Genomic DNA, 26,262 nt, shown 5'->3' on the forward strand with positions numbered 1-26,262 from the left:
GGGGCTCTGCTCCTGGCCTCGGCACAGCGCTCTGCAGCTGGCCCCAGCCTGAGGCCCACTGGGCCCAGCCTGAGGCAGTGAGGGGTGCAGACAGGGGCAAGAGGGGGCGCAGCTCAGCACCACCACTTTAAAAGTTGTTCCTGGTCCTGGTTTGCTGCTTATATCAGACCATGTCTGCATTTGACCTTGTGCGTGCCCTATGTCGCCATTTCCCCCCCCCCCCCCCCCCCACTGACAGTTGAGGGGAACATTTAAAAAAATGGCAGCTCCTAAGAAAGCAAAGTTAGATGTCCGTACATTTCAGCCTTCTTGGACAGACACATCTGGATTTATTCAAAAGAAGGACCGTGCTGTTTGTGCTTTCTGTTGTGAAAGTGTTGTTTATCGCACATCAAGTGTTCGATGACATTTTGAAACGAAGCACGAGAAAATCTTTCTTGACGAAGCAGACAAGACTGAATCGATCAAAAAGGCAGGAGCAGGAAAAGCAGTGTTTTTAACAGCTTAAGTGTGAGTCAAAATCAAGCTACAGAAGAAAGTTACAAGATTGCACAGTGCATTGCAAAAAACTGAAAGCCATTTACAGAGGGGGAACATATAAAAAGTTTTTCTCAGCAGTTCAGAGATTTCGTTCAATGATTTGCCAAATAAAGACACGATCATATCTAGAATAAAAGAATTGCCTGTCTGACAGAACAGTTGAGAGAAGCATAAGCGAAATGGCAGAAAACATTAAGGAAAAGCAGATGACTGCATTAAAAGACACAGCAGTGTTTAGCGTTGCAGTTGATGACAACGTGGATATAAACGACTTTCCACGTTTGACAGTTGTTGCAAGATATTGTGCTTCCGATGAAATCCAAGAGGAACTTTGTTGCCAAAAACCCCTGCATGGCACAACAAAGGGGAAAGATATAGTGGAAAGTTTTATAAACCATTCTGAAGAATGAGGAGTTGACATCAGAAAAATATTTTCTGTGACAACAGATGGTGCTCCTGCCGTGGTCAGAAAACAGAAGGGATTTGTAAAGTTACTTGAAGATCAAATTGGCCACCCAACAGTCAAATTTCACTGTATCATCCATCAAGAAAAACCTGTGTTCTAAAATTTCTAATTCCGAACTTAATAATGTGATGAATACAGTGGGGCGAATTGTGAATTTCCTTGTTGCTCCATCTGCTTTGACTCACCGACAGTTTCAAGCACTGCTAGAAGAGATGGACAGTGCTTATAACAACATTCCCCTTCACAACAACATTCGGTGGCTAAGTAGTGGCACGGTTTTGGTGCACTTTGTAAACGGTTTTGATGTAATCAAGGCCTTTTTGTCAGAAAAAGGACAAAACTAGCCCCAACTGGATGATGACAAATGGCTGTTTAAGCTCATGGTTCTAACTGACATCGCTGCTCACCTAAACGAACTCAACCTCTGTCTCCAGGGCAAACGTGTCTGGATCTTTATGAAGCCTGGAAGGCATCTGTTGTAAAACTAGCAGTTCTTGCTCGGGATATTCCAAGTTCTACTTTCCACTACTTCCAACACATAAAAGAACTATCGACACGTTGCGCTATCAGTGTCGATGAGATTGGAATGTACATGCAAGAACTGAAATGAGAAATTTCTGACAGATTTCCAGCAATTTGGCCCAATGCTTTCTTTTCTAATTAAACCTGAAAAGTTAAAGTCACTTTCGTTGGTCTGTATTTCAGTGGATGGGTGTTGATTTCGAAATGCAGCTCATTCAGTTAAAAAGCTCAGAATTGTGGGCATCAAAGTTTGTAGATCTGCGGAGTGCACTTGAAGCTACCGAGAGAGATCATGGGTCCTCTATTCTGGTTAACAACTGATCACTCAGAAGGCTGTGTGCAGCTTAAAGTATCCAAATACAAGCCAGACATCGGAAAACTCAGCAAGGAAAAGCAAGGGCAAGTATCACACTAAACTGATAAGATCTGCATTTAATTTAATTTTAAATGAAGCTTCTTAAACATTTTTAAAACCTTATTTACTTTACATACAACAACAGTTTAGTTATATAATGTAGACTTATAGAGAGAGACCTTCTAAAAACGTTAAAATGTATTACTGGCACATGAAACCTGAAATTACAGTGAATAAATGAAGATTTGGCACACCACTTCTGAAAGGCTGCCGACCCCTGATATAAGGTATACTTGGATTTCAACAAGCCACTGACAAGGTCCCTCACCAAAGGCTCTTAAGCAAAGTAGGCAGTCACAAGATAAGAGGGAAGGTCATCTCATGGATCAGTAACTGCTTGAAAAATAGGAAAAAGAGGGGAAGAACAAATTGTCAGTTTTCATAGTGAACAGGGGTAAACAACAGGATCCCAACGATCTGCACTGGGACCAGTGCTGTTCAACATATTCAAAAACAAGATGGAAAAAGGGGTAAACAGTGAGGTGGCAAAATTTTCAGACAAGATAATTAAATACGAAGCTAACTGTGAACAGTTACAGAGAGATCTCACAAAACTGGGTGATGGGATCAAAATGGTAGATGAAATTCAATACTGAGAAGAGCAAAGTAATGTACATTGGAAAACACAATCCCAACTATGCATACAAAATGAAGGTAATAGCTAATTTAGACCCCACTAAACAAAGACATCTTGAACTCATGGTGTATCTCTGAAAACATCTGCTCAAAAAATAGCAGTCAAAAAAGTTGTTAATGTTAGGAACCATTAAGAAAGGTATAGCTAATAAGACAGAAAATATCGTAACGCCACTATGGAAATCCATGGTACACCCTTGAATACCACATGCAGCTCTGGTCATCCCATCTCAAAAACATATATTAGACTTGGAATAAGTAGAGAAAATGGCAACCAAAATGATTAGAGGTAAGGAATAGTTGCCATATGAGGAGAGATTAAAAAGACTGGGACTGTTCTGCTTAGAAAAGAGACAACCGAGGGGGGGATATGATAGATGTCTTTCTCCATTGTATGGAGAAAGTGAATAGGGAAGTGTTATTTACCCTTTCAGATAACACAAGAATCAGACTTCACTCAATGAAATTAATAGGCAGCAGGTTAAAACAAACATAAGGAAGTACTTCTTCAAACAACCTACAGTCAACCAGTGGAACTCATTGCAAGGGGATGTTGTGAAGGCCAAAAGCATAACTGGGTTCAAAAATAATTAGATGAATTCACGGAGGACAGGTCCATCAATGGCTATTAGCCAAAATGGTCAGGGAGGGAACCCAATGCCATGTCCAAAACCCAGAGCATGCCCTGCAAATCCCAGGAAGAGCAGATATGGGCTAGACAGGAACTGCATCCCAGTGCTGGGATTACAGCTGTGTCTAGGTCTCTAATGGAGCGATCACTTGCTTAGACAATGGCCAAGGAAATATAACAACACTGCGAAACTCAGAAAGTAACAAATACAATTCACTAATCCGGGGATTCTCAAACACTCCCTACTGTGGAACACAACACACACGTTGTATTGCCCAGCCCCAGTCTTCCCACTCATGATCACTTATCATCCCTATGGCAACTGCAGCAGGCCCTTACATGAAAAAGTGAAAGTATCTAGTATATTTTAACAGTCTCCGAAGACATAAGTGCTTTGTCCTTTGTGATAAAGATTACTTATGCTGTGTCCTTTAGGCTTCATCTCATCTCCCTGTCCCCTCCGTTCTGCTCCCTTCTCCCTACACATTCCCGTCCCTTGTCCTCCTTCTCCCCTCAATGTGCTGCCCAGCTACCCCATCCCCTGGTCCCCTTGGCACTCCTCTAGGGCCTGCCGGTGTCTCAAAGCTCCAGACTCACTGGTCACTCTGGCCCATGAGGAAAGCTCCTGCTTCCTCTCCGATTATATAGCAGTGACCCCAGTGTAGTCACTTAAGCTCATTCCAAGATTTTTTTTTTTTTTTTTAAAGGAAGAGCCCGGCCAACAACAGAAGCAACTAGAAACAGAGAGAAGATTGGGCTCCACGTGACCAACGAGCGCTCTGCGGGCCACAGCTTGGGAGTGTTCGCCTTACCCTAAAAATTGCCTCTCTTTTGCTCCTAGAAAAAGTGAAAGCATCTCTGTCCTCCTTTCTCTGCCTCTGCAAGAGGAACAGTGCATTCTCCCCCTGCCACAAGAGAGATGACGCCAGAGATGCACCTCCTTTCCTCTGGAGCATGCTGCATAAGAAAGAAATGTCACATAAATCTGGATACCGAGTAAATTCCACGACACCTCTGCCAGCAGCAGGAACCCCTCAAACTCCAACCTTGATTCGGGCAGCAGGAAGCAAGAACATTTGAAAGACAAGGCACCAGAGATCTGCCTGCCAGAGAGTTTTAGTCATCCCTGAAGTGCAGCTTTATGGTGAAATATTTCATAGCTCAATACCAGGAAACCAGAGTTAGGGGACTCGCTCATCCTGACAGAGCAGGTGTGGCTGGGAGAGGGACACAACAAACCAGGGGAGGGTTGCCCTCACCGCACCAGCGCCTCCTGCAGAGCTAATTAGGACGGGAGCTCTGCCTGTTTTCAGCACATGAGGTCTCAGACCTAGAGAAGAGCAGGGTCTCGGTGAAGAAAACCCCCGCATGCACACACTGTACGGCAGCATGCTGTGCACCTGGCTGCCCTCCTCCCACATGGGAGGCTGCCTTTTAGTAGGGATACATGCACAGAACATGGAAAGTGCTTTAGTCCCAACACGGTAACAGGCACTATGGGAGAAGCCACAGGTCGTTTCCAGGAAAGGGCTGGAGCAGGAGAGGGCAACCCTCCCCTGCTTTGTGGTGTCCCTCTCCCAGCCACACAGGGGCATGGTAATGGGTGGGCGGGGGCACAAACTTGCTGGCCTTTCATCAAAGCTTGGGGTTACAGACTCAATCTAGCATCACTGTCAAGCATTGACCAGCCCTGCAGACACCCAGCTGTGAAGGGCCAGGGGCACAGGGAGACAGTGGATACTGATGAGGGTTACACTCCAGCTCAGCTTCTAATGGGCTTCGGCTGGGATAAGCCGTGCAGCAAAGTGACTTCCTGTTCCTCTTGCCAGCAAAGGGAGATACCTGGATGGTGATGGTTCCCTTCTCGCTGTCTGTCTGCAGGTGAATCTCCATCTCTGGTAAGACCTTCCCGTCAGACATCAGCTTATGACGCAGCTTTTCCAGTGCATCGCTGCCATTGGAGATCAGCTCCCGGATAAACACCTGGGGAAGGAACATTGTTATGTACTGCAGCCTCTGTCTAGCCAGCACCGCTCCCAGCCACCTGTGTGGCACCCCCACAGTGTTCAGGGCATGCTGCTGGCTCATACACAGGTTTTCATCCCAACAGAGGGACTTGTCGAGAGACAGACACGCAGACTGCAACACTCTAGGTGTGGCCATGTCACAGCCCCTAAACGGGGTACCAGAAGAGGAGGGGTTTGAGCAGGCATTCTTTACACTGGCACCGTTGGCTCCTATGGAAAGGACATGTGGGTTTTTAGCACTTTAGTCTTCTGAGTGATACTGATGCCAGAACCCCAGAGTGCATCCTTTCCAATGGAGTCAGAAGTCCCAGAGTGAAGCTTCCTTTCCCAAACATGGCTGGATGGTGTGTATAGGCAAGGCCTTAGTCAAAAATCTGGAGCACACCCCATTCTCGCCAGGGCACAAAGACATACCTCTGCCGGCAAGGACAGGGCAGCCTTCTATCAATCCCTGCATTTAAAATGCTGCACTAAAATCTAAGGGAGAAAAATGGCCAGTAAAAGGAAGGGGATAGTTCCAGTGAGGCAGCAGGCTAGCACAGCTCTGCCTTGACTCCATTAACTCCATCGTGCTGGAACGCTACATGCAGTGCGGCACAGAGCCAACTGTATTTCTCCATTTAGTGGTGTGGGGGCTGGTTTGTTTAAACTTGGTGCTAAAATACAGCCAATTGCCAGAGCCAAAACAGGCCTACTGAGTCATCTAGATGTATTTACATATGAAATTAAAAACATACTCTCTTGGGAAGTCAAGCAGGCATTTCCACTGCAAGGGCAGTGTCTTGCCCTGCCACAGACAGAGACAGATATATATATACACACACACATGGCTTTGCAAACAGAAACTTCACCAGCATCGGTATGATTAGCAGGTGACCTACCTCCTTCTCCGAGTACAAGGAACGTGCAACAATGTCCAACAGCTTCTTCGTCTCTGCCTGGAACTCATGTTTGGAGGCTTCTCCTAGAATTAATCACACACACGCACACCCAAGGGCATTTCACACAGTTCTCTCATACAGGAAAGGCACACACAGCCTCACTAGTGTGCCTCAGCCTCTCAGGGCCCTGGCTAGGAGTGGCAGGGGATATGGACATCTATGGCCTCCACGGAAACTGCCAACAAAGGCGCTATTTATTTTGAAATGTGAGAATGGTTTTTGCCATGTGGGCACACTGTCAGCCTGGACAAGGGCTGAGACAACACACAGACTGCAGAACGGCCATTAGACGATATATTATGTGAGTTCAGGTCACTACATATCTGGGCTGAAGCTGAATCAGTGACCTCGAGGTGAAAAATTACACTCCATTCCTGATCCATGGAGCCATCCAATCCCCAAATCTTCATCTCTAAAAATGCCCTCCCCTGCTTCGTAGCCAATCCTCCCCCCTCTAATTTTTAGAGTACCACACCCCGCCAGATGTGAGCCCTCGCTGTTGTACCAAATAGAGGCTGGTGGGGAAAGGGAGCTCCAACATTTAAAGGAGCTATCTGCAAACACCCCACTCTAAGAGCTTTCAACAAGCACTCTAAGGTCCCAACATAAAAAGCATACTCTAAGTAAAACAGAAGAAGCCATTGTGTTAATCTGGCACCTCTCTGCTGAAGCACCCTTGATACTGCACACACCCAGCTGATTGATATACTCAATCTTTCTCAATGACAACAGCAGCTCAAAGAGAATAACACTTTACAAAATGCTTCTCTCAATAGGCTCTCTTTCAGGCTCTTTTTAAAAGGCCCGATCTTTGGCATTTCCTATCTTAGACACACTTAAGACACTAGCAGCACAGTCAAAGTTACCCATGACCTGTCACATGTCTGCAGCTGCTTGCAGACAAAACCCCAGATTCTCTGACCCCAGAGGGCAAGATGATGGGTGCAGAGGGACCAAGTTCATTTAAGGGCTTCATAGCCCTGGATCTTCAAAAATACAAGGTGTATGGAAAAGGCCTTGGAATATTGAGTTTAAGATGCTATTTCTGTGTTCAGATAACTCACATGACTTTGTTTTAAAGCAGCTCTGCTTGGAGGAAGGCAAAGCAATTAGTTCTAACTAAAGGGATGACAGCATGATTTTAATCAGAGATCTCCATCATCACAAGCAATGAGCTGGGCACACACAGTTCACCTGTGTAACAACAGATGTAACAGCAGGCAAGAGGCAGGTCCTTTGGAACCCCCTGCCTACACACACGAAAGTTACATCCACCAGAGCACACTGCAGGCTTCTGCCAGACTGCAACTATAGAGGTGCGTCTATCTCACTCTTAAGTAGTTTTATTTCTCAACAGGTTCATGCTTCCAGCGAGATATTGAGAGGGTACAGGGGTGAACCTGTTCCTGCTGTTTTATTCTTTACTCTGTATTTACTACTTTGCTAGAGATTTTATGTTGTGGTGTTCATTCTGGTGATTTTATTTTTGCTAGGATACCTAGAAGTCCTTGACCATGAGACTCCAAGAATTTACTCTTATTGAAGCATCAATGACAACTTCCTTCCACAAGTCTCGAAAGTCCATCCCAAAAGCCATTCTAACTGATGGGATGACAAACACCTGCACCTCTCCCCCTCCAGAGGTGGGGAAGGTACCTTGGGAGATAGCCCCAAGCTCCTGCCCTCCCAGTTAGGCACTGTTTTGCCAAGGCAGTGTCATTTCACTGGGTTTTCAACGCACCCCAAGAGACTTCCTTCCCGTGATATCCCCGGCCTCTGCTCACCTTTCACATTCTCTGTATTGCTGATGATGGTGTGCAGGGGCTCCTCTTCCTTGTTCTCAGCTGCCTGGGTACTGTACTTCTGCCCAGCAAGAACGCTGAAGGCGGCTAAGTTGTGCCGGGGGACTGGGAAATGGAGGGCTGCTCTCTGAAGACATGTGATTCCTCTTCCTAGAAGATGCAATTCAAGCGGTTTTAGTCTAACTCACACATATTAGAGATAGGAAAGCTCTATCAAGGTCACAATTCCCTTTCCCGAGGGCTAATGCAGGATTGCTCCCTAAGGTACACTGTCCTATGCATTGTCCAGTTGAGTGTTCAATCCCCACATGATCGGGCTCCGGCCGGAGCCTGGGCTCTGAGACCCAGCAAGGGGGGGGAAGGTCGCAGAGCTGAGCCAAAACATCGCATTCCTTAGCCCCATAGCACAAGCCCAAGTAAACTGACCCAGGCTCTGAGACTTGCTATTGCTATATTTTACTGACAGAAAGTTTTCCTCCTATCAAATCTGTTTTCCTTTGCTCAGTTACATTTCATTACTCCTGGTTACATCCCATTTGACCACCCCCTATAGAATTCTACTCCAATTTGGCCCATACACCTGCTGGTTTATGATACCGGCAGTAAACATTCAATCCTGAGCTCTCAAAGATGCCTCCTTTGGCAGAGTGTAGCTACTGGTCAGAATGCCAGAATCACACCCCCCAGCAGAGCCAGTTTTAGGACTAAACGGCACATGCTGCCTCTCAGGGTCATATCAGAAGCAAGAGTCATAACCCGAAAAGCTATAAAAGACAGCAAATTCCACTAGCTCCACTAGGAACATAGGAATTGCCACCTTTGTCATAGCCTTGCCTGTGATGTACTTTGCTAAGTCAGACAGGAGACCCTCTTCTGTTTGGCAGAGAATGAAACGAAAAACACTGGCTACTAACCAACATTTGCAGCACTTGGCAGATACAAAGCACTGTCTTATATTAGTGCTCAGTGTGATTATCTATGTTGTGAAGACAAAAGGAAATGGTGCTAAAACGATGTTCCAATGTAGAAGGCAAGGCAAATATATTCAGAGGTGGGCGAACGTGCATGCAGCCACATAACCACATATTCAAGCTGGTTTCAGGTGGACTGGGTTATGCCAGTTCCACAGGAAAATGATGGTGTACGAGAACCTCAAAAGGCCCTTTTCAGAAAGCTTGAGATCCAACAGGCCCTGTAACACACAGAAGCGATTTCCAGACTTTACTTCCTTCAGGTTTCCACTGTATATTTTACACCTAATGAGCAGCAAACTCTGCTGCATTCCACTTGCCAGGATTGAGCGGTCCTGAGTCTGGGGCTTAGGGGAAATTATCAGGCAGAGGAGGGTATATTAATTCACCTCCTCCATGACAATGGATACAAAATGGAATAAGAATGCTCTGGCAAGTGGATGGGTGGTTTTCCACCCTTCGCCACTCCAGGCCAGTATTAAGCTGCAGCTCGCCCCACACTGCGAGTGGCAGAGCTTCCTTAGGGCCAGGGAGAGAACCTGGTCAAGCTACAAAAGCCAGGAGCGGGCGGCAACAGCAGACAATTCTGGGCTTTTACAAAAACTCTTTTTTGCCCTTGTAGGCTGTTTCATCAGCCGAGGAAGCAAAGCAAACTCCAGGTTTAAATCTGTTATAAAGGCCCTTACCCCTGGGCCCCGTTCATTATTTATTGTTTACAACAACAGGTACAAACAAAATAAAACTATCCAACCAAAAATGCTGATTAGAATCCCAAGAACCTTGCTGCCTCTACCAGTGTGTGTGTGTGTGTGTGTGTGAGACCACCACACACCCCTCCCCTGGTACCCCTTTGGATCCAGCTTCCTCTTCCAGCCATGTAATAGGCAGAAATCTCTTAACCCTTTCCAGGCTGCTGCTTTTACCTCGACATAGTACCTGATACAACTTACACCCCTTACCCTTCACAAACATGTCCCATAGTCCTCCAGTTGTTGTCTGGCTGATCCAAGTCCCTTCCAAGGTCAGCTGATGCTGACCCTAACCAACCTAGCAGATGATGCTGACTACCAACATACAGTTAACACCCCTAAAACACACACAGACATTTAGTATCTGCCATTCTGAAGCTCTGAAAAGACCAAGGTATCTCTCAATCCAAATGCATCAAAACCAGAGCTCTCAGCATTACTGTCGCCCTTCCAAAGGGTAAGCAGCTCTGCTGCTTCCCTACACCTCAGACCCTAGGCTGAGCCAGTTATCAACCCCAAATAGTCCCTTACCATGTCTCCCATTCAAAAACAGTTCCAAGACATGATGCACTTTTCCAGCCAGAACCCCCAATTATTACTCAATTAGTTCTGTCCTTAAAGAGCCTGTGAATAGCTCTCATGCACTTGAATACCTCCTACACCCGTAACTGCTGTATCACACACAGTTCTGCCTCATTGTTCAAGCAAAAGTCTGTAGCTGTCATTCCAATGCATTTGTTGGACTGATCCAAGAAAATGAAGAAAAAGCCCACATGAATGAGGATTTAAGAACTGGAGAGTTCAGTATATGGTGAACCAGTCCATCACACTTAGCCCTGGTCTACACTACGAGTTTAGGTCAAATTTAGCAGCGTTAGGTCGATTTAACCCTGCACCCATCCACATGACCAAGCCTGTTTTCGAGTGTGTGTGTCCCCACAGAAAATGCTCTAAGTGCATTAACTGCATTAACTTGGCGGAGTGCTTCCACAGTACCGAGGCTAGAGGAGACTTCCGGAGTGTTGCATTGTGGGTAGCTATCCCACAGTTCCCACAGTCTCCGCTGCCCACTGGAATTCTGGGTTGAGATCCCAATGCCTGATGGGGCTAAAACATTGTCATGGGTGGTTCTGGGTACATGTCGTCAGGCCCCCCTTCCCTCCCTCCCTCCGTGAAAGCAAGGGCAGACAATCGTTTTGCGCCTTTTTTCCTGAGTTACCCATGCAGACGCCATACCACGGCAAGCATGGAGCCCGCTCAGCTCACTGTCACCGTATGTCTCCTGGGTGCTGGCAGACGTGGTACTGCATTGCTACACAGCAGCAGCAACCCCTAGCCTGGTGGCAGCAGACGGTACAGTAGGACTGGCAAGCCGTCATCGTCATGTCCGAGGTGCTCCTGGTCGCCTCTGTGAGGTCGATCAGGAGCTCCTGGACAGACATGGGCGCAGGGACTAAATTTGGAGTGACTTGATCCAGTCATTCTCTTTAGTCCTGCAGTCAGTCCTATTGAACCGTCTTATGGCGAGCAGGCAGGTGATACGGATTGCTAGCAGTCCTATTGCATCATCTTCTGCCGAGCAGCCATGAGATGTGGATGGCGTGCAGTCCTTCTGCACCGTCTGCTGCCAGCCAAAGATGTAAAAGATAGATGGAGTGTATCAAAACAAGAAACAGACCAGATTTCTTTTGTACTCATTTGCAAACCCCCCACCTCCACCCCCCCAGTCTAGGGGACTAATTCCTCTAGGTCACACTGCAGTCACTCACAGAGAAGGTGCAGCGAGGTAAATCTAGCCACGTATCTATCAGAGGCCAGACTAACCTCCTTGTTCCAATAAGAACAATAACTTAGGTGCACCATTTCTTATTGGAACCCTCTGTGAAGTCCTGCCTGAAATACTCCTTGATGTAAAGCCACCCCCTTTGTTGATTTTAGCTCCCTGTAAGCCAACCCTGTAAGCCGGGTCGTCAGTTGCCCCTCCCTGCGTCAGAGCAACGGCAAACAATCGTGCATCTGAGTTGAGAGTGCTGTCCAGAGCAGTCACAATGGAGCACTCTGGGCTAGCTCCTGGAGGCCAATACCGTCGAATTGTGTCCACAGTACCCCAAATTCGGCCCGGCAAGGCCGATTTAAGCGCCAATCCGCTTCTCAGGGGTGGAGTAAGGAAATAGATTTTAAGAGCCCTTTAAGTCGAAATAAAGGGCTTCATCGTGTGGACAGGTGCAGGTTTACATCGATTTAACGCTGCTAAATTCGACCTAAAGTCCTAGTGTAGACCAGGGCTAAGAGAAGGGTCAGCTCAGGAAGAGACACAGGCAATGCCTGAGCCAGCCTGGACTTTACAATCTGACATTTTAACCCTGTGGTGCCGAACAAACAAACAAAAAAATTTGCAAATACACCCACACTCAGGAATCACGGAACATGAGAGGAGCTTTGCCCAGTCACTGCCTCCAGCGACCCAAAAGGAAAAACAATCCGCTGGCATTTTCCTCCCATTCTCAAGTCAACTTCTGTCATCAGGTTTACAAACAGCAAGTCCTGAGAGTCTATTCACCCAATATACACAAACAGAATGCTGCCCCCACACACAAGTGCTGGATCTCTCTGGAAAACCCAAATATTTATAATTCTTGGCCTAGTCACATCTTCTGCCTCTCTCTCTCCCAAGCACAATGAATAAATCATCATCAATCAATTCCAAGGTTATTTTTGGATCTGTATAACATTTGGTCTTAATATCATTAATTAATAGCTGGCATTGTGTCAGCCAAAGACAAAAACTGTTAAATTCAAGCTGCAGCTTTTTCATTTTCTGATATATTGCTTCCTGTGAAACCCCTGCTTGGCCAGCAGAGGAGGGACCCACGGCAATTTCAAGCCACAGAACCATGGCCATTTATATATGCAGAGTAAGTGAGAAAGTGCTCTCAGAACTAGCAAGGAAAAGCCACACACACAAAAACAGCTTGGGAAGCAAAGCTCCTGACACCCAGAGACAAAGTGGAATTAACTCACATGCCTTGTCTAACTTTGCATATCAGCCCCAAGCTGTGCCATGTTAGAGCATGATGTATTAGGGATGGGGCTTTTGGGTGGTCAGGAAGCCTCCAACGGGTGTCACCACTACCCCCTTTTGCCACTGTAGCATTTTAAGCGTAGACGAGCCGTAAAGCAGTGGTTTTCAAACTTTTTAGGCTGTGTACCCCTTTCCATATAATGTAGTCTACTATGTATCCCCTTCTGAGATAGGGTCATAATATACCTATGATTAGATTGCCAAGTCTTACTAAATAAAGCACATTGTCCGCCATTACAGGATTTTTCTTGCATACCCCGACAAGAGCTCACATACTCTTTAGGGGATGCATAACCCAGTTTGAAAACCACTGCCCTAAAGTATTCCTGAGAAGTCTCCCATTCAAGCACTGCGCGGGCCTCAACCTGCTTAACGGACGAGATCTGACAGGACTGCAGCTGAGCCTGGTATGGATGAAGAGAAGAGGTGACAGCCTTTCTAAGCAGGGGAAGTCATCTCTCTTGCATCACTTTAATTCAGCCTATAAAATTGTGTATACTTAAAACACTGCAGGGGCACCGCTCCACCACTTCAGTGTGGACTACTCACATCGACTGGAGCGGCTCTCCTATCAGGGCAGGTAATCCACATCCTTGAGAGGCGGTAGCCAGGTCAATGGAAGAGCGCAGTCTACATGGGGACTTAGGTCAGTTTAACTACGCTGTTCAGGAGAGTGGATTTTTCACTTGCCTGAGCAACGTAGTTATGCCGACCTAATTTTCTAGGGTAGATGAGGCCTAAGTCACTGTCCTCATTTCTCACCCCACAGAGCAGGGCACACACCTGGCTCTTTCCAGCAGGCCTCAAGGACATTTTTAAAAGGCAACATTCAAGCAGTGCTTGAGCGGCATGCAGACCAAGCTACCCAATCCCAGACACACAGCTCCTCCTCAGACATGACTGCTAACAAGCCATCAAGTATTCCCTCTATACAGGAGATGAACTGCCCAGAAAAGTTGGCCTTATCTGTACTAGGGTTTCCTGTGTTACATCTCTTCCTCATACCACAAAGGGAATCCACAGACCATAGTGACAGCCTACAAAGCAGCAGCATCAAGCCATTTGGTGATTAGGAGCCACACAAACTCCAAGGAAACCGTGATGAGCAGAGGCTGCTAAGAGCCCAGCATACAGGGAGATTCAGGGAGGAAGCTGCCAAAACCCACTACTTCTTGCATTTTACTGCACTTGAAACTCACCAGCACATTCTCATTAACTCGGATACTATTCGCAGGTTTGACAATGCAGCTGTAAGAAAGCAAGGGAAGTTGCAACTGGTATCACAGTATATGAGCTTTCAGATTCCCTTATCCTGTCATCTTGTCAGATCTCTTAAGCATGGTCAGTATTCGCCTAGGAAATTTCCAAGGCCTTTAGAACCAAAGCCAGTTCCTTGGAAGTTCCCCTCATAGTGGTCACTGCCACAGCATGATGCTTGCAGGCAGTGCTATGTTTTGGATAAAATGTGAAACTTCAAATACTGACCATCTTGAATTAGTTAAAAAAATCCTGTGAATTTGCAAGTGTAGGAGTGCTATCCCCAACTTCCTGGTCAAGTTAAACTGGGATAGTTATTTTCTAACCTAAATAAGATCTCCCTGCAGTTTCAACGGCATTGTTTATTCTTCCACAAACTGATAGGAATTGTAGATGGAAAAAACCCATCAGGTAATCCATCCTATCACCCTCCCCCCAATCCCATTTCCTACTTCAAATTTTCAGGTGGGTTGTCTATTTCTCCAGTATCTCAGTCCTCACCATCCCATTACAGTATAGTCCTCATTATCAGAATAGCAAGGGGGACACAGATTTTTTTGGATAATTGGGAGTTTGAATAACGAAGAGGGCAGGAGCCAGGGTGGATTTGATTTAAATCATGATTTAAATCACTAGTCAGGAAGACTTGATTTAATCATGGATTTCTACATAAAGTGCATTCTTGTTGGTTGTTATAACCTTAATACATATTCTTCACAACTCAGAGATAGATGTAGGTTTCATTTTCAGAAGGTACACACTAAACATTTTTAAAGTGATTTATTTTGAACACTTTTCAGATTCGTTTTACAGCAATATCAGAAAATCAATGACTGGTTATTTCATTTACCAAAGGAAACTGAAGCAGATATTTATGAAGTCATTGGGAGGTGACCTATCTCCAATTCAACAGGTTAATCATTAATATTTGGAGGATTTTCTTCCCATGCTATATTAGGAGAACATCACCAGACAAACACTTAAATTATTTAACTAAAACAACAACGTTATGTATTCTGGATATTTTTCTTCAACAGCAAACATTAATATTTTAACAAAACAAGCATATGCAATTTCAATTTAGTTAAACATTCAAGTTTTTTAAAATCAGGTTTATTTTTGTTAAAATTATTTTTAACTAAAATAGTTAAATGAAATATTTAAAAAACAAAACAAAAAAAACAATATTAAATCAACTGTCAGCCAGGTCAACACGAGAAACTTAAAATACTGGCTTCTGCAGCTAACTCAGTCATCTTCACCTTCATTTTCCTGTTTATTCGTAATCTGGAAAAGAAAAAACAAGCTTTCCTGCTTTTTCAGGTCCCAAACAATTTCTCAGTTTGGAATGAATTAGTCCACAGAAAGAAAATATTCTTTCTACACCAGCAGAAGAAGCTACTGCTGTTAAAAGTGAGATGATCACTTCAACAGTCTCTGAATCTAAGTGCTTAAGTGACTTCCACCAGTTCACTGGTGTGACTTTCTTTAAAAAATCATCAGCAAACATATATTTCTTGAATGGTTCACCCTTAGCTCTGAAGTTTATTACAGTTGGCATTATGGAGGGATTGCTGGATGTCCATGTCATAGCCAACTCCTCTTCTTCAGCACTTAAGGTTTGACCCTGGTACCGAGTATTAAGAATATCTGCAAGAAAATGAGCTGCAGAGAGTGTTTGTCCAATTCGTTTTTTTAATGCTTGTAATTTAACTTTGTCATTGCATATTTCTCTTTTAAGATCTCACTCAGTTCCTTCCAAATTTCAACAGCATCAGCAATAAAACAGCTGTTTCCCTGCATTTTGTTCAGGGCTACAGAAATAAGCTTCAGGGTATTCAGCATGTGTTCAACCTTTCTCCTAAGCCCAATGTTGAGAACGCTGGCTGTGACAGTGCCATCTATTTTTTCACGATTTTGTTCACAATCTGTCATCAGATTAGGCCAGTTCTTGATCTAGTGCTCAAAACAGTTCACTACTGAGTTCCATCGCACGTCTTGGTTCCTCCCACTTTTTTCAGAGCAGCTGCTGCAAAGCAGTTGTTACCCAAGTATTTTGCAATTTCAACAAGATTAGCCTTCATTTCTGGAACACTGAAGTCTTTGGCTAGGAGGTGCAACAAATGAGCACTGCAACCATATCTTATTAGCTTGGGACTCTCTTCACTCTCTTCTAAATAATTTCTTCTCATCTTGGATGCATTTGCAGCATTGTCTGTGACCAAGCTGCGTACTAGACATTTGAATTTTTTTCCCACAGTTTGTTATAGCTTTTACTGCTACTTCTTGTAAGTATTCTATTGGGTGTGCATTTCCTGATCTATCAATTGTTTCTGTAAGGAAGACATTCCCTTCTTCTGTTGTCACACAAGCACATACAACAGGATCACTGCTCCACCCATCAAGACTCAGGTTAACAATTTTACCCTCTAGACCTTTTGCACACTGCTCAATTTCTCTTTCATACCCTTTATCCAGCACTTTGCCTGCGACATCTGCTCTGTTGGGTGGACTATATCCATGGTTAATGACTGAACCATGTTAGTGAAGTGTGGGTTCTCAATCATATGGAAAGGAGAGTTTGTTGCATAAATAAACCATTTATTGCAATTTTTTCATCAATTACCTCTTTTTGTAATCGGCTGGTTCTTATCTCAAACTTATCTATGGTTGTTTCTGGAAATGGAGATTTTTTTCTTTTTGCTACAGGTAATGATATACTGTGACATACATGATGGGACAGAAACACCATCATTGGCAGAATACTCTGAAACTATAGAAAATGATGGTGATCTTGAAAGTGGATAGCCTTCTGAATCCTGCATGTTGAGGATGGATTCTCCTAAAAAAAATAATTCAATGCAGTTATTTAATTATTATTACCATACTGCTCATTTACTATTACTCATTGCATTCACTGACACTCAGTACTACTTTAAAGGTGAAATTGTAAAAGGAAGATCTGCCTATTTCAGCTATTCATTTTTTATCACAACTGCATCTAAAGTGATAGTATCATAGAGTAACAACTACATTTTTTGCTCAAACATGAGAATTCAAGACTAGTCCAGAAGGAAGACAGGCAGTCCTTAAGAAAGAAGTATGAAATAAAAAAGTTTACCAATCTGAAGATCCTGCACGTTCGGACATGTTCCTTTCATCATCTTCAACGCAGCTTCTTCTTGAGGAGGAACACTTCTCATGATGTTGTGTCATTCGGGAAACCAGGCCTTGCATTTCTTTGTTGCGCTGTTTGCATTTTGCACACATGCCTGTCTTACCCACAGGTAGAGGAACTTCATTAAAATATTCCCAAACTGGGTCTCTCTTACAGCCTACTGCCATTAGAGGTTTTCCCTTCTAGTGAGAGAAAGATATGGTAGATCTCAAATCAATGAAGGCTACACTCAGAAAGACCTCAAGCCTTCTGGAATATGCTGCTCAAACAGTTTCACTTTTGTTTCTATTGCCTGGCCCTCCCTTCTCACATTTATCTCCAAACTTCTTCTCCTTGTCCAGATCCACCCCCAACAATCTTCTATTCACTGAACTTTTTGAAACTTTGCACTTTTAGAGAGAGGTAAGGGATTGCCTCTGTGTACACAAATTTACAGAGGGACAATAGGGTTGAGGTCTGTCATTTCTCACCTCTATATATTATTTATTTAAAAACATTTCTGCTGTTAACAAGCATGTTATCTCTGAAGACACAAATCCACAGTTTGAGAACGGCATAACTAAGCACCTCTGATGGTATCTTCTAGACTGAGCACTGAGTCCTATTGGGTAGATAGAAAGATTAACCTAAATAATCTATACAGAAGCCCCTGGAACCCCATAAAATTGCATCCCTAATCCATGAACTATTGGAACTCATTTACAAAACTTTTCTTAAACATTAGATGAATATATTGTCTCTTACCACAGAATTAGAATTTATAATCACTATTCCATGATGACATATCTTTGAGCTATAATGTATCTATCTTTAGATAGGTTTTTTTCCCCTCAAAAAGCATTTGATCAAAAAAAATCCAATTTAAATTTTAAAAAATCCAAATTTTTTTGATTTTTTAAAAAAAAACATTGATTTTTATCCACCAGGACCACAGCCTCACCCCCACCCAGTGCCTGCAGGAATCAGGTGTCATCAGCCCAGCGGCAGCACAGGGAGCCCTCTGCAGTTCTGCAGTAACAGCCCCACTCATTCGCTCTTGTGACAGCAGGGCTGCAGAAGGCTCCCTATGCTGCCACAGGAGCCATCCAGTAGCAGGGTGACCTCCTGTATGGCCAGCGGCTCCTCCTCCTCACAGTTTGGGCCGGGTAGGGGGGGTCTCTGCTCCGTTTTGTGAGCCTCCACATTATCCGATTCTCTTCCTTGTCCCGCAGCATGAGATTCATGCGGGGAGGCAAGGAAAGGATTTGGCTAATGCAGGGGTTCAAACAACAGGGTTTTGGATATATGGAAGTATACTGTATTCCTAAACTGTGTGCCTCAGTTACTCATGTACCACCCTAAATAAATCCTTTTCCTCCTTGGCATTTACATTCTTCACATATTTGTGGCTTAGCCAAGCTATATCCAGTAAGAGCTAAATGTCTCAGTCAGCTCCTTCAGGCCCTGAACATTTATGCTGCTCTTCTCCCAACGCTCTACAGTCTGCCATAATCTATAATCTATCTGCAACCAAAGTGTCCAGACAGAAGAGTACTATGGCCTAGGTGCAATGGTATCATGGACATATGGAGGGACTATGACTTCCCTGCTCTATTTCCTTTCCAAGATCGTTATGCATTACTATTCGTTAATCATTGACAATGTGCTCAAACCTGTATAAGCTACAAGACAGCCTCACTCTAGTCAGCTAGGGTTGTGTAGTTTCTGGTAACTGACCAATGGGTAATACCTACAGACTGTAAAGCAACTTGGAGTCCAGTTCTTCTGACTGGAAAGAATGTATTACTCCACCCTTTTAACTCTGGAGAACTGAGTATACTAGGGTTAAATTAAAAGTGAAATAAATTTGTTGGTGTAAGTAGAGAACCTAGTAATTGTCACCAGATGTTAAGAGAGACTAACACAACCAGAAGCCTGAGAGAAACAAAGAGTTTACAAGGGTTTTGTCAGGACTGCAGAAGACCCAAAATTCACATCCCAGGGGATGCTGCAGATCAGAGATGGGCTGCATTAGTAGAGGTAAACTTTCACAGCCCCCACCTGCTTTAGCAAGCCCATTCAGCAAAATATCAATGCGCTTCCTTAAGATTAAGCATGTGCTTCAAGTCTATTGAAGTTAATGTGACTTAACACTTGCCCAGTGTTAAAAATGGGTTTAAATGCTTTGCTGTATAGGGACAGCTGACAAATACAGGCACTTGGCTGACCAGAACCAGGATCTCTCTCATATTCCAGAGCAGTGCATGCCAGCAAATTCACACAAATATCCCAACACCTCATACATATGGCTTTAAAGCTAAAAAATAAAAAGCTAATTTCATCTCCTCAGCAACACAAACTAACACGAGCACAGCACACCTGTTCTCCGCTGTCTACACTGGCTTCCCATAGAATTTCAAATCAAGGTCTCAGCCCTTATCTTCAAAATCTTCTATGGCCTGGACCCAACGTATCTAAAAGATTGTCTGAAGCCTGGGACGAAGACCATTGTTGTCACCTACACTCCTCTGGCACAACCAAACTTTCCACAGTAAAAGTAAAGCTTGTCTGTGCTGGAGACAGAACTTTCTATGGGGAGACGGTCCAGAAATACAGAATGAACTCTACCAAGAATTAAGGACTTCCACAAATCTCCCTCCCCGCTTGCTGCTCCCAGTGCAAAGTGCATTTCTTTAGCCTTGCCTTCTCTGATGTAAACACAAAGCAACATATATATTATAACAAACAAAAACTATCAAAACAAGACACTCCTCTTCACATGCTTCTCCTTGTGGGGAAAGGATGATAGAACAAACAACAAATGACACAAGTCATATCAGTTAATGCACAACCAGATGGGACTTACATACTACCGTGATCAGTGTGCTATTAAAAACCTAAATAGAATATACTATAACTGTATTTATTGGGAAAATACCATGGCCTTCCGAAATTTCCTTTACATTTTGTGTCTCATTTTTCTCAAAACAGCGGAATGACCTGGACTCTAGGAATCTAAGTGCTCTTAGTGTTGGATATTGTGATAAAGTAATTCCACTGTGATCCCCTCCATGTAACTGAGGATAAGCACGTTGTTACCAAGCATTTTTAATAAAGCAGCACCAAAAGCATGAAGATCAAGCACTTCGCAAACATTACTCTGACACAGCTGCCAGACCAAGAAGTTTATCACATTATTTCAGCATAGATCAGCCATGATGAGAAAAACCCACTGAAACATGATTTTCCTATAGAGTTGTGCATCATATGGTCACTGTGCTTCATTCACTTCAGACAACACATCAGCTAAGCCCCCCTTTCTCACAACCTCTGCTGTGTGTTAAGTATTATATTGCTAGAGACTCATACAATATAGGCACCAAAACAAAAGGTCTCTTCCTTATCTTCTCATTTTATTATATGCTTTTAGGTTGCAGGGGAAGATGCTGTTCGCTAAAGCGAAGGACTACACCCAAACCCAGAGCTGGAAGATGCTACAAAAGCTTCCACACACAGTTCTGTCAATGCCCTATAGTTCTAAAATGCAGCATCCCCTACTACTCCAGTTCTGACCTCAGCTCTGCCAATGCCCCTCACTCCTGATCTGCAGCCCTCCTACTATTCATGCTGGATTTGCCCTGTGTAGATACCTAATCCATGACAAACTGAATTCTTCCATCATTCTCTCATGCCAGTCCTTGAAGCTCCAGAATCTTCACAACTCCACCCTCCAGACCCTACACCAGAGGTGGGCAAACTTTTTGGCCCAAGGGCCACATCTGGGTGGGGAAATTGTATGCAGGGCCATGAATGTAGGGCTGGAGCAGGGGGTTGGGGTGCGGGAGGGAGTGCGGGGTGTGGAATGGTGTGCTGTGTGCAGGAAGGGGGCTCAGGGCAGGGGTGCACAAGGTGTGCGGGGTGCGGCAGGGGGCTCAGAGGGTTGGGATGCAGGAGGGGTGTAGCAGGGGGCTCAAGGCAGGGGTTTCAAAGGGTCAGGGGAGAGGGCTGGGATGCAGGAAGGGATTCAGGGTGCGGGCTCTGGCCTTGCGCCGCTTACCTCGAACAGCTCCAGGGTGGCAGCAGCGCGCAGCAGGCCTAAGGCAGGCTCCCTGCCAGCCCTGGCCCCATGCCACTCCTGGAAGTGGCCAGCATGTCCGGCATTGGCTCCTGGTTGTGGGGTGGGGCAGGCAGCTCTATCGTGCGCTGCCCTCATCTGTGGGTACCATCCCCAAACCTCCCACTGGCTGTGGTTCCCCGTTCCTGTTCCCACCCAACAGGAACTGCAGAGAGTGGTGTCTGCAGGCGAGGGCAGCGCATGGAGCCCTCTGCCCTCCTTCCCCCCAGGGATGTGGTACTGGCCACTTCTGGGAGCAGTGCAGGGACAGGGCAGGCAGGGAGCCTGCCTTAGCCCTGCTGCACCATGGGGCTGGCAATCCCGCAGACCGGACTGAAAGCCCTGATGGGCTGGATCTGGCCCACGGGCCGTAGTTTGCCCTCCCCTGCCCTACGCCATTGCGAATGCCCTCCAGTCAGAGGAGAGACATAGATGCCTCTGGAGCCAATGAATGCCACTCCTCCTCCTCCATGGGACTCAGCACACTTCCCCTGCAGTGCTCAAACTTTGCAAATCCAGGGACTGAGAGATGCCAGGGTGAGGCACTGCTGTCAGAGCACTGGGCCCGCTGAGTCACTGTCCTCAGAGAGCCAAACCAGCCCAGAGTCATCCCGGACTCGCAGCTCCCAAGAGTGAATAAATGTTCACAGAAGAGAAATCACTTACTCTTAATACATAAAAATGAGTGGTCATGGAGATGGGATGCAAAAATCTACTTCAAAATCTCTGTACCAGTCAAATTCAAATTAGATCACAAACTTTACTTGTATTGCAAGGGTCACCCAAAGCTCCCACCCAGAATTGGGCCCCCACTGAATGAGTCAACAATGTGATGCTGTTGAGAATAAGGCAAATGTCATTGTGGAATGTTGCCAAGGTTCCTTCCCCACTCTGAACTCTAGGGTACAGATGTGGGGACCTGCATGAAAACCCCCCTAAGCTTATTTTTACCAGCTTAGGTTAAAACTTCCCCAAGATACAAACTATTTTACCTTTTGCCCTTGGACTTTATTGCTGCCACCACCAAGTGTCTAACAAATATATAACAGGGAAAGAGCCACTTGGAAACGTCTTTCCCCCCAAAATCCTCCCCAAACCCTACACCCCCTTTCCTGGGGAAGGTTTGATAAAAATCCTCACCGATTTGCATAGGTGAACACAGACCCAAACCCTTGGATCTTAAGAACAATGAAAAAGCAATCAGGTTCTTAAAAGAAGAATTTTAATTGAAGAAAAGGTAAAAGAATCATCTCTGTAAAATCAGGATGGTAAATACCTTACAGGGTAATCAGATTCAAAACACAGAGAAACCCTCTAGGCAAAACCTTAAGTTACAAAAAGACACAAAAACGGAATGTATATTCCATTCAGCACAACTTATTTTATCAGCCATTTAAACAAAACAGAATCTAACACATATCTAGCTAGATTGCTTACTAAGTTCTAAGACTCCACTCCTGTTCTGTTCCTGGCAAAAAGCATCACACAGACCGACAGAACCTTTGTTTCTCCCCCCCCTCCAGCTTTGAAAGTAACTTGTCTCCTCATTGGTCATTTTGGTCAGGTGCCAGCGAGGTTATGCTAGCTTCTTAACCCTTTACAGGTAAAAGGGTTTTTCCTCTGGCCAGGAGGGATTTTAAAGGGATTTACCCTTCCCTTTATATTTATGACAGATGTATTAACAGGAGTGTCATACATAAGATATGGGAAGTAATTGTTCCACTCTACTTGACACTGGTGAGGCATCAGCTGGAGCATTGTCTCCAATTTTGGACAGAACACTCCAAGAAAGATGTGGACCAATTGGAGTCCAGAGGACAGCAACAAAAATGAAGAGGTTTAAAGGAAATGTTGAAAGAATTGGACACGTTTAGTCTTCAGAAGAGAAGGCTGAGGGGGCACAATAGTAACAAAAAGATCATTATAAAGAGGATAGTGATCAATTATTGTCCATGTCCACCGAGGGTAGGACAAGAAGTACTCAGCTTAGTTTACAGCAAGGGAGGTTTAGGTTGGATATTAGGAAAAACTTTCTAACGATAAAGATCGATAACCACTAGTTTACCTAGGGAGGTTGTGGAGTCATTGGAGGTATTTAAAAACAAGTAGACAAACACCTGGCACGGACAGTCTAGGTATTAGTCCTCCCTCGACACAGGGGTCTGGACCAGATGTCCTCCTGAGGTCCCTTCCAGCCCTACATTTCTATAATTGTACTAGGCACGGTACAAATACTCATGAATACATGGTCCCTGAGTGACAGGATTAAAATCCTGAGACACCTTTTCTGTGTGTGCAGTAAGCAGTCCAGCAGGGATAGCAGAAAATGTAGAGTTCAGAACTGTACGGTGAAGGAGAACATGCCTGTATGAAAACTTTTAAAAATCATTTCTCTAAAGAAAGTTAAAAATTCCCCATGCTGGTGAGTTCAGTACCCAGAGTTGAAGGAAAGAAAGAAAGGCCTTCACACCAAGAGGTTGATTTCCTACGGCCATACTGGGTTACACCAAGGTCCATCTATCCCAGTATCCTGTCTTCCGACAGTGGCCAATGCCATGTGCCCCAGATGGAATGAACAGAACAGGTAATCACCCAAGGATCCATCCCGTCGCCCATTCCCAGCTTCTAGCAAACAGAGGCTAGGGACACCAGCCCTGCCCATCCTGGCTAATATCCATTGATGGACCGATCCTCCATGAACTTATCTAGCTCTTTTTTGAACCCTTTTATAGTCTTTCATTCTACAGGGTTGGTAAGAGGCAATTTTTAGACTACAAATTAAGCTCTGGTAATCACCCAGTGCTTTGTGCATCACGATGGGCACGTCCCACAATACCCTGCCAGTAGACAGACACCGTGTGTTGACGGTTCAGTCTGTTCCTGTCACTTTAATGAGTACGTTTGTGCTTCTGAAGATTAAGGGACTGGCATGCAGTGATGGAGCCACTGGTCAGGCAGCTATACTGCAAATTTCTTCCAATGCAGTTCCCAACAGTGATCTCAAGTGAAATCATATGGTCATTTTTTCCTAACAAACCTGACTGCTCAGCCTGCGTTTAGGACTGCTTACTGCTGGAACCTTGCCAGTAAAAAGACTGAATCCTACTCAGCTAAGCAGACTGTATCTAAGTTGTTGGCTTCCTCAAAGGCATTTTTTAAAAAGCAGGCAAACTGGTATGAAGGAAGGTCGCTAAAGGTCATTTGTCCAAGCAAGGTTCATTTTTATTTATTATTTTAACAAGATTGGTCACTCCACTAGCTCCCTTTTCATGTCTCCTGTTCTTTAGAATTAAGTGTCAAACTACCTTCTACATGTAGGGACCATCTCACTTCACCAGATACATACATCCTCACAAGAATTTCAGCTATTTTCTCCGCATCCCACCAAAGATTAAGTAGCCAAGTGCTGTAATGAAGTCTTATAAATCACCCAGACGTAATTAAATTCAGAAAACATACCAAACTGTATTGGTTTTAATTATGTAGAATACTTCATGGAACCTTAAGTTACCCTTCTCAAAATAAATGAACTAGAGTACACTCCATAACACAATTTTATTTTCAATTGTTTGTTCGTTCACTTTCTTACTCATTTATACATGGGAGGAATTTGTGACGGGTCACCAGGTAAATGTGAATTAGGGATGTTCCAGTATAACAATTTTCAAATAGAAAGGTCTGAAGATCAGTTTGGACTCTGTGCTCCCATTTCTACTGCAGTGATTTACACCAGATTGTAAACGCGGTGCAGGTCAAGCTGCGCTTCAGAACGCCGAAGAAACAGGCGAAGAGGTTTCCCCTGCTTCTATCACTGGCCGAGTTCATTCACATCTGCCCCTCTGCTTTTGGCTGTTCCAGTCTCTACCCTGGCTGACAGGCGGCACCTACAAACGCGGCTGTCTTTCACCGCAGCCAGGCGCTGCGGGAGAGCCAGCCACACGGCGGCCCCAGAGGCAGGCCGGGGGTTAACGCGTTCATGGCGATGCGCGGTGCCGGCTGCAGACCACAGGTCCCGGCAGAGACTCTTCCAGGGCCCACGAGCTCCCGGCAGGGGCCGCCAGCTCCTCTGCTAGCCCGGCGCCACCCTCGGACTCGAGCTGCGGGCTGAGGCCCTACAGCCCTGGGCGCCAGGCCAAGGCAACCGCGGCTCCTCGGCAGGTCCGAGCCGGCTGCAGCCGCCGCGGGGCCCGCCAGGCCCCGATCCTCCCGGCTCCCCTCCCCCACCAACCAGCCCCCGAGCCGCGCGACGCCGGGACAGCCCCGCCCTCACCTGCCGCCGGCGCCCGCAGCCGCGCGACGCTCCCCGCCCGCAGCAGGGCCCGCAGGCGGCTCCCACGCAACAGCATCGCCCGGGCCATGCCGGGCCGGCCACTCGCTCGCTCTCCGGGGCGCACGCACCACGCGCGCGGCGGCTCTGAGCGGAAGGGCCGACGCCCGCACTGAGGCGGCGCGCGCTGATGGTGTCACGTTGCCTGGGCGACCCCTGAGCGCCTGACAGGAACCGCCCCCCTCCCTGAGGCGGCGCGGAGCTGCGGGCGGGTTCGTCCGCTCGCTGCCTTCGCGAGGGGCTGCCGAGGGCAGCGCCCGCAGCTTACAAAGCCCCCTTCCCGCAGCGAGTGCCCATCCCCCCGGCCTGGTTGCCCCTTGCCCGCCCTCCCGCGCCCTCCCAGCTAGCAGATGCTTATCCACCCCACACACCCTATTGCCCCGTCTTGCCCGCTTCAAGTCCCACAGCTGCAGGCCACGGGGACGTGGGGACATCAACGCCCCTTGGCCTGAGGTGCCTTCTTCTCGCCCCAGATCTTGTTCTCCTTCTTCTACCTAACATGGGGGACCTGCTGTCCCACTTTTATAGGGACAATTCTGATTTTGGGGTCTTTTTCTCATAGAGGGTCCTATTACTCTCTCCCCCCCCCCCCCAGCTTCTGTCCCAATTTTCACATTTGCTTTCT

At 45.7% G+C, this 26,262-nt stretch overlaps 1 protein-coding gene across 2 annotated transcripts in view; it reads right to left on the reverse strand.

Annotated features, from left to right (window-relative positions):
• TRAP1 (TNF receptor associated protein 1) overlaps nucleotides 1-25,749 on the reverse strand; it is a 75,724-nt gene extending 49,975 nt beyond the window's left edge. For both annotated transcript variants that reach the window (XR_012161182.1, XM_073362771.1), the window contains exons 1-4: nucleotides 25,581-25,749; nucleotides 7,963-8,130; nucleotides 6,119-6,201; nucleotides 5,053-5,193 (exon numbers count right to left, since the gene is read on the reverse strand). Coding sequence is in view for 1 of the 2 variants with exons in the window: in XM_073362771.1 (XP_073218872.1) it covers nucleotides 5,053-5,193; nucleotides 6,119-6,201; nucleotides 7,963-8,130; nucleotides 25,581-25,668 (480 nt within the window). In the remaining variant the exon portion in view is untranslated. The remainder of the gene's footprint in view (nucleotides 1-5,052; nucleotides 5,194-6,118; nucleotides 6,202-7,962; nucleotides 8,131-25,580) is intronic.
• Nucleotides 25,750-26,262: the final 513 nt, after the last annotated feature.

The sequence above is a fragment of the Lepidochelys kempii genome, chromosome 10 (assembly GCF_965140265.1).
Source record: "Lepidochelys kempii isolate rLepKem1 chromosome 10, rLepKem1.hap2, whole genome shotgun sequence".
NCBI classification, from domain to species: domain Eukaryota; kingdom Metazoa; phylum Chordata; order Testudines; family Cheloniidae; genus Lepidochelys; species Lepidochelys kempii.